At 38.4% G+C, this 15,460-nt stretch overlaps 3 protein-coding genes across 5 annotated transcripts in view; 1 reads left to right on the top strand and 2 right to left on the bottom strand.

The window, feature by feature from the left end:
• Positions 1-4,067, bottom strand: part of nphp4 (nephronophthisis 4) — a 251,289-nt gene extending 247,222 nt beyond the window's left edge. Inside the window, exons 1-2 of the mRNA XM_034087463.1 lie at positions 3,811-4,067; positions 3,136-3,273 (exon numbers count right to left, since the gene is read on the bottom strand). Coding sequence (XP_033943354.1) covers positions 3,136-3,273; positions 3,811-3,987 — 315 coding nt within the window. The 5' untranslated portion in view covers positions 3,988-4,067. The remainder of the gene's footprint in view (positions 1-3,135; positions 3,274-3,810) is intronic.
• A 1,115-nt stretch (positions 4,068-5,182) lies between these two features.
• dffb (DNA fragmentation factor, beta polypeptide (caspase-activated DNase)) lies at positions 5,183-9,670 on the top strand. Its single transcript, XM_034087174.2, has 7 exons — positions 5,183-5,370; positions 6,433-6,559; positions 7,445-7,630; positions 7,967-8,046; positions 8,116-8,283; positions 8,381-8,481; positions 8,869-9,670. The coding sequence occupies exons 1-7, from the start codon at positions 5,248-5,250 to the stop codon at positions 9,113-9,115; spliced, it is 1,032 nt and encodes a 343-aa protein (XP_033943065.1). The 5' UTR covers positions 5,183-5,247; the 3' UTR covers positions 9,116-9,670.
• c7h1orf174 (chromosome 7 C1orf174 homolog) lies at positions 9,106-15,251 on the bottom strand. Of its 3 annotated transcripts, none has more exons than XM_034087175.2 (4): positions 14,629-15,251; positions 12,644-12,700; positions 11,741-12,100; positions 9,106-10,411 (listed from the first exon to the last, which is right to left on the bottom strand). In XM_034087175.2, the coding sequence occupies exons 1-4, from the start codon at positions 14,641-14,643 to the stop codon at positions 10,262-10,264; spliced, it is 582 nt and encodes a 193-aa protein (XP_033943066.1). In that variant the 5' UTR covers positions 14,644-15,251; the 3' UTR covers positions 9,106-10,261. The 3 variants fall into 3 exon arrangements, with proteins under 3 accessions (XP_033943066.1, XP_033943067.1, XP_033943068.1); XM_034087176.2 differs by having other exon boundaries at positions 14,394-15,249; XM_034087177.2 differs by lacking the exon at positions 12,644-12,700 and having other exon boundaries at positions 14,394-15,248.
• Positions 15,252-15,460: the final 209 nt, after the last annotated feature.

Genomic DNA, 15,460 nt, shown 5'->3' with positions numbered 1-15,460 from the left:
CATATCACACAGTTTGACATCGAAAAATGGTTTCTCTGTTCCCTTTGGGAAATCAAGATTAAAGAGGAGAAAACGACTCCAAGAACAATGATTGTCGAGAATAAAGAAATGAAATGCAACAAAGTGAGACAGTAGACTTCAGCCCAACATTTGTCTGAAACAGCAGGCCAACTTCATTCTCATGTACTCATAGAGAAAAAGTATAGAGCTATTTCAATACCAACATGCACTGAGTCTTGCTTCCACCACAGCAGAAATACAACTAGGGCCAAAAGGAAAGGGGATAATAACTTACAATAAACACTACAGGAAGTACGTGGAATTAAGGCTGGGCGATATGGATTATATAAAATGTCATGATAATTGTGACCAAATACCTTAATATTGATATTGGAACGATATTGCAAGAATAACTGTATATTATTTTATGAAATAAATCACATACGTAAGACTTCCTCTTCTATTGGCTAGCACTTCAACACATTGCACCTGATAGGCTGTTCCTGTAGGTCATCTGCGGTTGACCAAACACAACAGGGCTAGCTAGCTAACAAATCAGAGCAGACTCGGCTATGGTTTCAAATAGAGGGTGGAAAAAGGTGCTGCAGCACAGGCAGTATGAGAAAAATAAAGAGCTTTTTAAAGGCAGAGGAAGAAAATATGAAACCTGAAAATTAGCATAATCTCACAATGAGATTTTTGATGAATAATCCTCTATATAGTCTTATATCACAATATGGAAATAATATTGATATATTGTCCATCCCTACATGGAATTGAACCAAGTGTATGTCCTAAACCAGGATAATCTGATGTTTTAATGGCTGGAAGTTTTCTGTTTATACTGATAATGTAGCCCAAAAACACTGCTTTCAGTAATACAATCTGCTTACAAATACTAGCAGGGCGTGCAAAGTGATGACATGAAGAAACAGAACTTAAATCACAACCACTTCACAGGAGGAACTGAGCTTCAGGCTCAGTTGTCAGCTGAGAAGAAACTTTCTCCAAGTTGTTTCTAGAAATCCTCAGCACACCAGCTAAATGCACTTTCTAAATTCCAAGATTCAAAGCTTTGTTTTGTCTTGTAAGAATGCTAGTGTAGTTGTTGGCAATGAAAATCCTAAGTACTAGGCTAGCAGCGTAGTATATGATATACTTAAGAGAAAAAGAAAAAGGAATAAGAAAGTCAAATTGTGCAATAAAATGTTGCAATTGATTCAATGATTCAAGTAAAATGCAAGAATAAGTAAATAATGTATATGTTGGATAAAATAAGATACAACTGAATTTAGAATTAAATACGGAAGAATAATTACTGTCATTGTATAAATGTGTTGATATGTGGAGCCTATTACTGACGTATTCCGCTGGCAGTACACAGAAGACCTACAAAGAAACTGCAGCCAGCGTGATACTCAAGACTCAATGATAAAAAAAAATGTGTCTTGTAAAACGGGCAAAAGTAACCCTATGGTGAAAGTCTCTACACAACTCAGCAGTGATGTTGAGGCTGATGGATGTATGCAGTTAAGTCAAATGGTCTATTTAAAATTCACTGGGCTTCTCACAGGTTTTATGTATTTGCTGTTAACAAACTGGCGCTGGATCTTAGCGGGGCAGCTGAACCTGTCGATGGTGAATGTTAAACCTATAATGGCGGTGAGCTGACAGCAGTGTTTGTCCACTTGTGTGGATGAGCAGACGACTAATGAGGCAGCATCTGTGAGCGCCTAAAAGAAGTCAGAATTACTGCTTTGGAAACCATTAGACGCTGAATTATTGTACCTGGGACATGCCGATTGCTAATCTATCAAATATTTTTGTTCACATCTGTTCGGTGGGAGAGTGAAACTGAGTTAAAATAGCAAAATACACCAAAAAGAGCTTCCACAATGCAAGTCTGCTAGCAATCACAGTTCATTCACTATAGCACAAATACTAGAAGTAATACTAATAGCGCAGTAATACTACTAACACATCGGTTTTTACACAAAGCTTTCACTTTGATTGTTGGAGTCCTGCAACTCAGAAACAAACAGTCTTGATAACTTAACTATATGTTTAAAAATATGTGAGAAAATTGAAGAAATACTGAGCAGGACTTTTGACAGTTGACATTTCTGGAGGTGGATTGGTCTTCCACTAAACCAGTGCATCTCAAAGTGTGGTCCGCAGACCACTGGTGGTCCGTGAGTATATTGGTAAAATTTCACATTTTAAATAAATAAATGTATTAAGGTTTTCCACACTCTCACGGGAATATCTCCGCATTGGAGCGAGAAAGTTTCACTTTCGATTCCATGATATAGCCCAGCGCAACACCTTCATCACACATGTTGCCACTTGTTTGTACCATTTTCAGGCGATTTGTAATCTGTTCTAGAAAAACGATGTGATTTTGGATATGTGTGGAGTTAGGTGGTCCGCGATTTTTTTTTATTGGTTAAGTGGTCCTTGGTATGAAAAAGTTTGAGAAACACTGCACTAAACAGAGGGTCACTGGTTTGATCCCTGACACCTGCAGTCAACATGTTGAAGTGTCCTTAAACAGGATTCTGAAACCAACATTTCTCCCAATGGCATGACCAACAGTGTTTGAGTACCTTGCAGTGTTACCCCTACCATTGTCTTGGAGGGGCGCTGCGCCCCGCCAACGGAGCCCCGGGCCCCCCCTGAAATTCAAGGTGTTTTATATATATATATATATATATATATATATATATATATATAGCACTAAATTGCAAATAATCTACAACTACTGTCACTTTTCACATTGAACATGTGCTCTTTTATTAAATAAACTAAACGCTTTCATTTTAAGTTGTGAGTTTAGTGTTTTTGACCCTAAGAAACACTGATGCATTAATCAATAACAATAATCCACAGCTCCTCTCTCAGCGGATTTAAAATATATATATATATATATATATATATATATTCAAATGCCACCACACCTTGAGTGGAGAAGCTTTTGTGTTGGTTTTTTAAATAATGCTTAAATGTATGCTTGAATTGGAATTGATTTTTCTATATAAATCATCAATCCACTATATATCAATAAAACATGAGAAAGGTTTAATGAAGAGCCTACAGATCTAAATACAAGTCAATCAAAGCTGTGTGTACAGGTACCTTGTTGAAGGAGATTTTGGTAGTTTTCATCTTCTGGGGTGAGCTCTTCCAAGTTTTCCCAAAGAATTGCTGATGGTTTCTATCAAAAAGGGTCACTCGCAGCTGGTAGGTCACATCTTGTTCCCCCTCTGACTTCTCCTATGAGTAAAAAAGAAAAGTAAACACCCACATTAGAAAAGTCACAGGTAATTCTAAAATTGTGTTTGATGCATGATTTCAGATGGCTTACACTCTTGGCAAACAGTCATACATTCGTATCACTCAATATGTACGTGTTTCTTATGTTCTTGAAACAAAGTATGATTAACTGCAGTGGTGCTTTTTTGTATTATCTCTCCTACCAAATTTACAAAAGGATACATAGCATGTTTACAATGGCGTTTTGTAGTGGTCAACGTTATTAAACGGTTGGGAAAATGCAAGGTCACCTTTTAATTATAAAACTTTTAGGACGGGGTTTTGCTAGTATTCTTCTGATTCGCTGTTACGTACCATTAAATACGTTAAAGGGAGATATAATGTGGGCCTTTTTCTGCTTAATAATGACAGACTTTGTTCGGCAAATTAAAAAATACACAGACTGTACATTCGTTTAAAAAAACACTACATTTCTGCTAAGAACATAACTTATCCTGAAACTATAGGGAACATGTAGCGTTAGCTTTGAGCTATCACCTGCGGGAGGTGAGCAGCAGTGAGCCGGCTGAGGCTGAGCTGGAATCCGTGGGACTCGGTGAGGTGGCTCTCCAGAGCCAGGCGGACTGTCTGGCAGGGCGGAGGAACCACCCGGCTTCTTTCAAACACTTCGTTCCAGCCGGCAGCCATGGTGGTTGTTTCTTCAGTTTTGACCATAGTCTGTAGTTAATAGGAAAATAACACATGTAGCGTCAAAGATGCGAATGTTATTTTTCTACATATTAAGATTTTCAAACCCGCTACCGCCATATTGAATTTGGTTTAAACTACTCAGAGCAGAAGGGTTAGACGCATTAGACGAGATAGTTAATTACGTATTTAAGACTATCTGAGAGTGAATGCAAACATACTTCAAATACATATTGAATATACGAGAAACGTTCTTATGTGGCGTGTAACACCGAAACTTAACGTCTAAAAAGTATTTGGCTATCCTCGCCTCTAATTCTTAACCTTTCATTTGGTATGTCCCATCGGGCTGCATCTGTTGCTATGGTAATGTCCACTGCTAAATGCCATACATACAGTCCTCCACCAGTGCTATTTAGATTTAGTTTTTATAAATGAAAGAACGCAAATTATGCACTTACTCTTTTTTTTAAACTTGAACACATTCTTACAATATTATTCGTAGTAGATGTAGCAGCACTATTTTTAGTACTGCATTGAAATTACAAAAGTTAGCCAATTACAGCATAAAGGTTCTGTGGCCCATGTGAATGTGAATGTGAATGATAGCCAACAAAAATGGCTTAGCACAGTTTAGCAACATTATGTGTATATCATAGTATAATGTTCACTGATGATTAATTTGCAGTATGCGTGTCAGCGGATAAATACTTTGATAAAACTTTATTCGTGCAGCTGAGTTTATCTCTGTTATAGGAACGGATGATGCTTCTATGGATTTACATGCTCAAAATAGAGGAAAGGCCCTCAAGAGGTCAAGATTTAAAAGGTTGAGGGCATCAGTAAGAAGGGAACCACTTGTCTCATTGTTTGGTGAGGGGCATTTTTCTGTGCTGGATTTTTCTGAGTACACAAATTGTAGGGCAATGGTGGCTGACAAGACTGCAGAAGTACTTGTTTGCATGCATTTGTAACGCTACAACGCTGCTAACGATATCAGATGTCCCTAGCTGGAAGGGGAAGCAAATGTGAAGAGTTAAACTTAATTAATATATTCTTGATATTTTGAAAATGAACATGAAACATATTGCCTATTGTGCTTTCACATGCAACAGTAATCTTACTAGCCTGCATTTACTCAAGTATTGTATCTCAGAAAATGTACAGTTGGGTTAACATCAATACACTATGGCAACACTAGAGGGCGGCGGCACACCACGCGCAGGGTAGTCAGCCTCGCGAGGAAGAAGAAGGAAGCGGACGTTACAAACTGAAAACAGCAGTGCAATGTTTGGACTCTTCGTGAAAAATAAACCCGTTAAAATAAGGAGTCGTAATGAAAATCAAAAGTACGGTGTTGCAGCAAAAGATGTGAAAGAGTTGCTTAAAAAAGGCTGCAAGTTATTACAGGTGAGCGCGTGCGTTTTCTTCTGGTTTGTTTTTAACAGCTCTACCACCAGTTGAGTTTTATTTTCAGCGAGGAGGATCTGGGTAAAAAATTAAAGTAAAAACATTAAAGTGTTATAAGTAAGTGTTTAAGCAGCTTTATGTCTGCTTGAGGGCGCTGGGAATATAATTGCATTGTTTGTGCACGTTATTTAAGATTGTTGGTTAACTTCCTGTCATGATAGGGGCGGGTTTAGTGCAAACCAGGGTCATGGTCATCTTCACCTGAAGAAGATATGGGGAATCATTTCACATTACATGCAGACAACATGTTCCCGATATGTTTATCTAAATAATATTAGACACAACTGTATCCACACACAGATTAGGCATCACAGGAACAAATAAACAGGCAAGAGAGAGGTAGCTAGCAACTGGTTAGAAAGCTATTTACAGTGCATAAACACATGTAATTACATGTAATTCAAGTGCAAAAATGAAACAGCAGTAGACATTCCATAGTAAAGAGAATTTCCAAATATGTTATTACTTTCAAATTAAATATATTATGAATATAAAATGTGAAATGTGTTTTACACAGATAATAGCCTTATAGTTATCTTCATTCCAGAGAAGCTGACACCGCCTGCCCTCCAGTAACATAGATATCTATTTAATCTGAAAACACTGTGTGTCATTGATAGCTCTGTGAACAACATCTACTGAAATGTAATCAACTGTTATCAATCTAGTCTAAAGAGAACCATGGGAACTATAAAGACAAAAATGCAGATCATCTTGTTCTGTCACCAGAGTCTTTCACTGTTTTCCTCCAGAGATGGGTGTCACAGTTTCACCAGTGAAACCCTTTTGAATAATGGAAACAAACTGTTGACAGACAAAACTGAAATTAATTCCTGTTTTATTTGTTCTGGTCTATACACCACTTTGGTTATTCTTTTTAACTAACTTTAACCTCTTGTGGGAGAAAAGGGAAAACAAATCTTACCATCGTCTTACATTTCACTTAAATCTAAATATATTGTACTTCCCCCCCCTTTTTCTATACATTGACGCCATTTCCAGTTGCCATCTCCTGGTGCACATGTCTGTTTGTATTCTGATGGGACAACGGTGACGGAGGAATTCTTCCAAACTCTGCCGGACCACACCGAACTTGTTCTCCTCTGCAGAGATCAGACGTGGAGCGGAGGTAGGGGGATCACCTTTAGGGTCATTCCTGAATTGGAGGACAATTTAGACACCAACATTTTTGAAAAATGAACCTTTTATTTTATTCTTTTTTGTTATGTATTTAGGAAAAACAGATAACAAACCATCAAAAAAAGGGATTTGCCCAGCTAAGGCATCAAATGTATATTTTCCAATGAAGAATAAACCCTGTTACTCTAATTATAGTAACAGGGTTGCAAATCAATGCTAATTGTAGCTTTTAGCTCAGGAATGAATGCTAGCTGCACAATGTAATGCTATTGTCAAGGAATGGACACACTTAGATATTTAACTAAAGAAAGATACATTTGAAATGAATTGGTTTTAGTCTCATAATGTGAGTAACAGGGTTGCGTTTGTATGATTGCCACACTCCTTCAAGAGTGACAAGATTGGAAATATATTACAAATAAAAGAGAGGACTTAGTTTTGGTCTACCCATGGTAAATTACTGTTATTTAAAATGTGTTTATGATTTAACAAATTGATTTTGCCATTACAAGAGACAATCAATAGAATAATACCAAAAGAAGTAAATAAAAACCCTATTTTAAATGTTATATTTGACATGCAAGTTGGTCACCAAGAAGCTGGGACAAGAGAAAAGGGCCATTTTAGGGGGTGTTCGAGAGCTATTTCATATTTTAAATAATATTCTGAAACCAATTTGTCTACAACTTTATATGCATCTTGTCAAGTATATTTAACACAACAAGTGCATGTTTTAGCTTTTGGGGCATGGATTATTAGATTTTTTTTATGGGGGACATGAAATGTCCTCCAATTCTGGAATGACCCACAATCCAGATAAATGCTTCAACTCTAAACAGTGTCTGTTATCTGACCCGTGTGGTTTCAATTCCAGTTGTGTGTGACATCGGTCAGTTACTGAAGACAGACCGATATGCCGATGGCCTCATTGAAGCAGCAAGAGGGCTCCTGTCTGATGAGAAGTCTCCTCAAAGACGTAAAATCTTGACCGACCTGCTGCTCAACCTGGAGGACAGATCTGAGCTGGAGAGCAGGGAGGAGCATGAAGAATGGTTCAAAGGTACAAAGTCTGGAGACATACATGAGCTTCTGGCTTCATGGGTTACATATGACTGCCACTATTAAAAAAAGAAATAAAAAATGTTATAAGAAGATGCTCTCTCATTTTGAAGGAATACCTCACCCACAAAATAATACATGACTTGATTGATTCGTTGAATTCTTGAAGAAAACATTATCTTGCATTGCCTCATAGTAAAAAAAAGATTTAAGCAAAAGTTTCGATGATCCGAAGTATTTAGGGGACCATTATTATCAGCTGTTGCTATTTTGAGAGCACACCAGCACTAGTTGGAGACTGTTTTTGCAGAAGTGTTCATGTGGAGTTTCATTTCAGGTGTTGATGCTCGATTCAAGACGAAGTCGGCCTACATGAGGTTCAACTGTGAGGGCAGGATACGAGGCTACATGAAGGAGGTAAAGACTCTATTAAGTCTTTTAATGGCTCTTAAGGCATATTCCATAAATAGATGTTCTGTGACTCAGGTGCATGGGGCCACCAAAACAATACAGAAGGCTAAAGTCAGGGAAGAGTTTCTGAGAACGTCAAAAAGTCTGTCCGAAATGTTGAAGACGGCAAAGAACAACGGCTGCTACTTCGACAGGACCGAGAAGGAGCGGCTCTGTACTCGAGAAGGATGGTTCACCTGCCAGGTATTAGAGGGATATGATTCATTTCTATCAATTATTTACAAAACTAACAAAAACATTTGAAAGCACTGAATCTGCTTCTTCTCTTTTGCTTTTTCAGGGATCATATGAGCAGAAAGTGTGCCAGTCTCTCCACTCTATCAACCCGTACGGCAGCAGAGAGAGCAGGATAGTGTTCAGCACATGGAACCTGGACCACAGGTTCTAGTATACTTTTTTTTTTTTACTGTTGTGTGCAGTGAATAAAAGAGGCCTGAAATGTCTAAAACATGTGTCGAAACCACAAGGTTAGAAAATTCCTCGTTCTAGTTCATTACATTTATCAGTCTCATGTGACCCTGATGTAGTTATCTTATTGCCAGAAGTTAGGTTTTTATTTCCAAAGATTTAATTTGCATGTGAACTATTGTAAAAGTGGCGAAAATGGATTATACTGTGTTGTGTTGTTTCTGCAATGTTCTGATATCCAATGGAGAAGATTCCATTAGCTTTTAGGCGATACTAACTTTTGTGTTGGCCTACAAAGATATGTCGTCGCCGCACCACTTTACACCCAAATATTTATACTTTTTTTTGTCTTTTATCCAGGATTGAGAAGAGGACGATCATTCCCGCCCTGCTGGAAGCTCTTCAGAATCCCAAGAGCTCCGACATCAACCTGAACTACTTCTACGGCCTGCTGTTCACCAGGGAGAACCTGAAGCTGGTGCACATTGTGTGCCACAAGAAAGGAGCGCACAACCTGCTATGTGATGCCAAGAAGATCTTTAGAAAAGCCAGTGACACAAACAAAGCAAAACAGAACGTGAAAGAGAAGAAGAGGCGCTTGGTGTGAACATTTTTATTCTTATCTTTTAAGCGTTTTCATTTTTTATGAACTTTTGAGGGTATAAAGTATCACACTGATAAGACTGGCAGTCATTTGTCAGACAAAATAATTACACGCTTATTTTGAAATCATGAAAAACATTTATTATGTTCTCTGTGTTGGCACTGATGTAAATGCATGGATTATCACTCAGGCAGTAAGTGGCATAAGAGTGAGGAGTGCAAGTACTGGCACCCTCAAAAACCAGATTACATTTTTAAACTCAGGTTTAACATATCCTCCGTTTTAAACGGACTAAAATCATTTCATAAAAACTCTTTTTTTACAATGCATTTTTGTGTAGAATTCTGTCATGTTTGCAAATGTGATCCTCCTCAGGGAAAATATTTAGCTGCATTGATATAATTTACATTTGTTATTTTACAGATGTGTTTTATGAAGCAGCTGCCAAAAAGCCCAAACTGGGCACACATAGATGATGATGACACATTAGACACTTGGTGAACAATGACATTCATTCTAAACCATGTCTCTGTGATATTAAAAGCTTTCGCTATGAAACGGCTCTTTGGTGCATGTATTCTTCCAAAACGTGTAGATTTGCATTACTTTTCCTACAAATCTACACTTTGACCTTTAAATGAAGTACTGTTTGGCATCTCTCACGGCTAATCTCATTGACAATATGAAGCAGTATGTAATAATGTGTAAATAAAGTGCTGGGCCGGCCGGCTGTAAATGTTCTCCACAGTTATAATCCCTGTCCTGCAGCTTTGTTTAAACAGTATCAAATGAACTGACAAGATATTTGGGAACAAGTTTGAAAACAATTTAGCATTTTTGTGCGTTTGGACGGTTTTTCAAGTCAACAATTGTATATGACCAAGAACTGTCTTTTAAGCTGTTGGCGAAGTGCTCAAGTCTTTATGTTGTGACGAATCTCTTCAGCGCATGGCGGGTACGGGAAGTAACTTAAAAGCAAACTCACATATAAGGACAATTCGTAAGCAATGGTAGGCTAACAGCAGATCGAGCTACAGCAAATTCCTGCCTCCTGTGAGACAGCGTTTCACCAATTGAAAGAGCTGCTTTTGAGTAAGCCTTTTGAGTCCCTCAGGCCTCACTTTGAGACATCAGTTCCGTTACTCTTCATTAAGTGTCCCCTGTATCCCCTCGCGGTGCACTGATCACGCCTGCCTCCTCTTCATCGCTGTTCTCGGGTGCGTAGTAATGGCGTCTTCGTCTCCCTGCGGTGTCATGTTGACCAGGGGCCGAGGACGCTGACGGTCTCTGAGGGAAATCCTGTATAATAGAAAGAAAAAAAAGATATGACATTACTTTTTAATCAATGTCAGTTACTTAACAACTGATTCAGGTTATGGGAGATTTACAGTTTAAGTATGCCTTTGATTAGAGGCATTTCTAACTAGAAATAAATAAATAATTGCACTATACTGTCCTATATAGTCTGCTGTACCTGTTGCCATCTTGTAGCTATTTATTATGTTTTTTGATTTTTTTTTTTGTCATGGCCTGTATATTGAGCCTCCATGTTGCATGTTTTTATATATATTATTGATTTTTTTTTGTTATATCAAAATAACTTTTTTATGGTGACTGATACAGCTGAATCAGATTTCCGACGTTTGGTTTTGGGACAGTTTCTCCATTTTGGATTCAAATAAAATATGTGAAATATGACAAAATAGGGTTAGGGTTATAAAACAATAATACAAATAAATAATAAATATTATCCAAACATAAGTTAAATAAAAATGTACAATGAAAGTAAAAATGTTTTATACATAATTGTATTATTATTTTCAAATAATATTAGCATTAGCGCTGTTAATGATGAGCAAAGATTTCAGCAATGATGACGCATTCTGCAACAGGCAGTATTTTGAGCATGAGTTGATGGATGAGGAAGTGGAGAGACGCTCAATATTTACAATACGCTTTCCTGTTACTGCAACGCATTTATGGCTGCTACACGATGGGCCTCACACGGGGAGCTACACTATATATGAATACATTTCCTGCTGTTTTTGTCCGAATGCCAGCTTGTTCTTCTTCTGTTGGTACCAATTGTTTGCTGGGATTCACCTTGTTTTCTTAATTCCTCCGATTTCAATGATTAAAAACATTTGGGGTATCTGGATTTGACCTCTCTTATTTTGTCTTTTTACATGAATAAGAAGAACATATAAAGAGACAATTGAGAAAATATTACTGAAAGAGTCTGAAATGGGCAAATGATGGGTACTTGATCTATGAACGTGTGCTGCCTCATTATTTAATTCCCCACTGTGGGCTGGCTAATAAAAGGCAAGGCAAGTTTATTTTATATAGCACTTTTCTGTACGCGACAATTCAAAGTGCTTTACAAAACACATTAAAAGACTTTTTAGGAATAAATACAGTAAAAACACATTATATAATGGCATAAAGGATAAATAAAGGATATCTGATTTTGATTTAATATTTTGTTGACAGCACATGTGGGTGTTTAGTCTGCGCTTTTTTCAAGACAGCCACTCCTAAATGCAGATCAATGTTGCAAAAATGCACCTACAACAACAACATTTCTCAGGCAACATAATCCAACCTGAGCCACAGACATCGCCTCACCTGTACAGCATCCATATTTCCAAAGAACTGCTCCACGGGCAGAATCTGATTACTGTCGTCATCTGGGAAAATGTTTTTGCTGCTTTCCTCACAATCCATGTCCTCTGTCTTGTGTTTGTCCCAGCTGTCCACTTCCTGCCCCGTCCTCACTTCGTTTTCTTTGCCCTCCTGTCCCTCCAGCTCCGGGGAAGCAGAGCATCTCCTCCTGCCCGCTGACTGCTGGCACTCACAGCTGATGGCAGAGAGTCTCTTCACAGCGCCGTCTGCTTTGCTGTACCCATCGACCGCTGAGCTGCTCCCTGCTGCTGCTGCCGGCTGCATGTTTGGACTTTTTATACATTTCCTCCTTGTAGTAGAAGCCTGTAATATACAAGTAAAGGATTGGGGTTAGGATGATGTTACATTTGACTGATTAATATCATTTTCTTATTATAATATACTATATTCAACACCCCTAAGGATGGAAGACAAGGGCTGCACAATTAATTGAAATGTTATCAAAACTGCAATATGGAATATTGCAATATAAAAGGGTAAATGTGTTCAAATACAATTTGAAATGTAGAATGGTAGAGCTGCAGAGATATCAAGGCCTACACATGGTATTATACAGACTTACCAAAACAAATTAGGTTAGTACAGATACTCAATAATAATATTGTATCATATCATAATATATGTTATCATTTCATTCAACAATGAACATTCCCTCCAATTGCAATATCAGTCAATAATATAATCTCAATAAGGTACTTTTGTCTAAATTGTGCAGCCCTGCGCAATTGTTCAGTTTGTCAAACATGGTCCATTTCCAAGTAGTTTGAAGAAAGCAATATAAAGATAACTGCCGTCTGTATCTGTTCTTTATAGAGTCTGCTCTTGCTGATACATGTTAACACAAACCTTTCTGGAGCTGCTCTTCCTCTTTCTGGGCTTCAAGCTGTGAAGTTGACCGGGCATCTGCAAATCAGCATAATGTGGTTTTGTTTCATCCCTTTTGGCAATACTTAAATATATAGCAACCAGTTAAAAAATAAACCATAAATGTCAATCATCAGGGAGAATATTAAGATAAAAGCTTCCTTAGCTTTAGAGACATCACACGTTAAGTAACGGTCCAAACGTAGCCCTTTGGTGGATTACCTTTTTATTAGTGGGCTTTTTCTCTTGTTGTTTCAAAAGGAGCCAGGTTTTAAAAGAACATCAAGAGTTTGGAAGAATTCAACAGTTTAAGGTGGATAACAGAGTGCCTCTCAAAGTGTGGTCCGCGGACCACTGGTGGTCCGTGAGCGCCCCCTAGTGGTCCGTGAGTATATTGGTAAGATATCACATTTGAAATAAATAAATGTATTTAAGTTTTCCACACTCTCGCGGGAATATTTCCGCAATGGAGCGAGAAAGTTTCACTTTTGATTCCATGATATAGCCCAGCGCAACACCTTCATCACACATGTTGCCACTTGTTTGTACCATTTTCAGGCGATTTGTAATCTGTTCTAGAAAAACGATGTGATTTTGGATATTTGTGTTGTTAGGTGGTCCGCAATAGTTTTTTTTATTGGTATGAAAAAGTTTGAGAAACACTGAGCTAACGGATAAGCTGGCTCATCTGCACGTGGTGTGCCTTCGAATCGAAACGTCTGCTTTGGATAATCACCGTCATGTGGGTTGAGTTGATGCAAGGTTTGAGCTAGCGCTGTGCTGGGAGGTAATGCTTCCAGGAGATTACTACAAATCAGGGCCGGCCCTCGGCATAGGCAGTATAGGCGAATGCTAAGGGCGCATCAACCCATAGGGGGCGTGGGAAATTGAAAAAAAAAAAAAATTAGAAATAAAAAATATATATACCAAAACAAATGGTCCCATTAAATCATTTTCATTTTAAGTGTAGATGTGGGAAAGACATGCTGTTTAGATGAATCAGGGATTCATTGGAACAAGTTACATTTTAGTTTCAACTTCAGACGTTTTTGGTGTAAATGTGAAAAAGGGAGTCTCTACTTGTGGCTCTACTAATGGCTTTAAAAATTACACATGAGCGAATGAAGTCAGGTTTTGCATTTAATGGAACTAAAGTTTCAGGGGAAAAAATAACACTTTCCTATTTTCTATTTAAAGTGTATACGTTATGCTTAAACCCACAGGGGCTCTGCTGAGCTACGTCCCTGTTTCCTCAGCTACCCAGAGTCCTCCCAAAACTGTTGGCATTATCATGACTCAAAACCTCCAGCATACTCTGAATTGTAATCTACTGACATTACATTTCCTTATTTAAGGCGTGCCAGAGCAAAACCTAACTAAATTTGACTTTAAAACAGTTCCTATTGCGTTAAATAACTGTTAAGACAGTACAGTTTCTACAGTAATGTCACTGTGTTTTGGGAATTCAATGCCATGTGCATTGTCGGTAAACCAACAATCAGGGTGAGAGATAAATAGGTTAGGTAAGGTTAAATTCAGTCTCAGGTCCCGAGAACGACGTAAACGTCTGTCTGGAGATAAAAAGACACAGATAAACTAACACATCAACATAGCTTGCAAAGAGTCGGATAATTAATCTCAATACATCAGCTGCGAGCTAATAAGGCTAGCATTAAAGATAAGAGCTAACATAACAGAGACTATTACACCAGGAGCTTCTCTTTACACCTACCTTTTGCATATTTTGCCGGCGTAATGCTTCTGTTGTTCAGCAAATCCAATATTAAAGATTTGAATTTGCTGTTTGTTATTAATGTATAAAAAAACTGGTTTCGGATAGCCAAAAATGATGGTGTGTGATGACGAGTCTACTGCTCTATGGTGTTGATATAGCGTCTACGCCTGTGCTCGTGCTCTGCCCCGAACGGTCTTCTTTTTTCTTCTGTGATTTTTAAAAGGTAGCTTACATCCAGTGCTGCCATCTTCCGCTAACTGCTCCAGTGTCCAGCATGTCGGATATCTCTCATAGTCCTGTTCTCATTAGAATTCTACCTAATATCTCCTGCCCTGTCCCTTACCCCTTCACGTCTGAAGCTGCCTGGAAGCTGCTAAGGTTCGTCAGAGTCGCCAGTCTCTGGGGGTATCTGGAAGGTATCTACAGGCTACATTAAACCGGGTCATGTGAGGTGACATCAACTAAGTGTTATTCCACCAATTGGCCACCAGAAGGCGCTAGAGTAATTATAATGATACCCTCTTGATGTGATGCAGTAGAGTTAAAATATGCTGTCGAGGAACACCAGGGCCTTGGCTGCGTCTCAGGTCGACTATTTTCATTTCCTCGCTCCTCGGTATCACCGGAAGTTGATTTGTCTGCGCCATCTTGAGTACCGTCCCATGGCTCTTATTTCTGCCGAAGGACCGAGGAGCGAGGAGCGACAACCGAGGAACCACCAGACCATCCTCCGATGAAATCCTCAGATACTCTCCCCGCCCCCTTACTGTGTATCGCTCACTGATTGGACGATGCAGCGCATGCACTGATCTGATGCTTCTTGACATGAGAGCCGTTTCCCAGCGGAGTGAAGAAAATACATGAAACTCACGAGTCACTCCCTATGGTCACTCCTCAGTCTATACTGTGTTTTGTTTCAATTCATGTATCATTTAGTTACAAATATGTGATATATCTGAACAACAAAGGGGTCAAAAATCATTTTATTAATTTATTGGAAACATTTTCATGATCGCTTTTTTCGTTTTACATTTTCATTTATTGTCATTTCCATTCAGTCAGTC

The sequence above is a fragment of the Pseudochaenichthys georgianus genome, chromosome 7 (genome assembly GCF_902827115.2).
Source record: "Pseudochaenichthys georgianus chromosome 7, fPseGeo1.2, whole genome shotgun sequence".
Taxonomy (NCBI): Eukaryota; Metazoa; Chordata; class Actinopteri; order Perciformes; family Channichthyidae; genus Pseudochaenichthys; species Pseudochaenichthys georgianus.
The sequence above is the reverse complement of the archived record's forward strand: the minus strand, read 5'-3'. Positions and strand labels throughout refer to the sequence as shown.

Excerpts from the sequence above, each read along its gene's own strand:
- dffb (XM_034087174.2), top strand. The coding sequence starts at position 5,248 with ATGTTTGGACTCTTCGTGAAAAATAAACCCGTTAAAATAAGGAGTCGT. Across the intron at positions 5,371-6,432 it reads AAGGCTGCAAGTTATTACAG|TTGCCATCTCCTGGTGCACA; the intron begins GTGAGCGCGTGC and ends CGCCATTTCCAG. Across the intron at positions 8,482-8,868 it reads ACATGGAACCTGGACCACAG|GATTGAGAAGAGGACGATCA; the intron begins GTTCTAGTATAC and ends TCTTTTATCCAG.
- c7h1orf174 (XM_034087175.2), bottom strand. Across the intron at positions 12,101-12,643 it reads GGAAGAGCAGCTCCAGAAAG|GCTTCTACTACAAGGAGGAA; the intron begins GTTTGTGTTAAC and ends TGTATATTACAG. Across the intron at positions 10,412-11,740 it reads GAAATATGGATGCTGTACAG|GATTTCCCTCAGAGACCGTC; the intron begins GTGAGGCGATGT and ends TCTATTATACAG.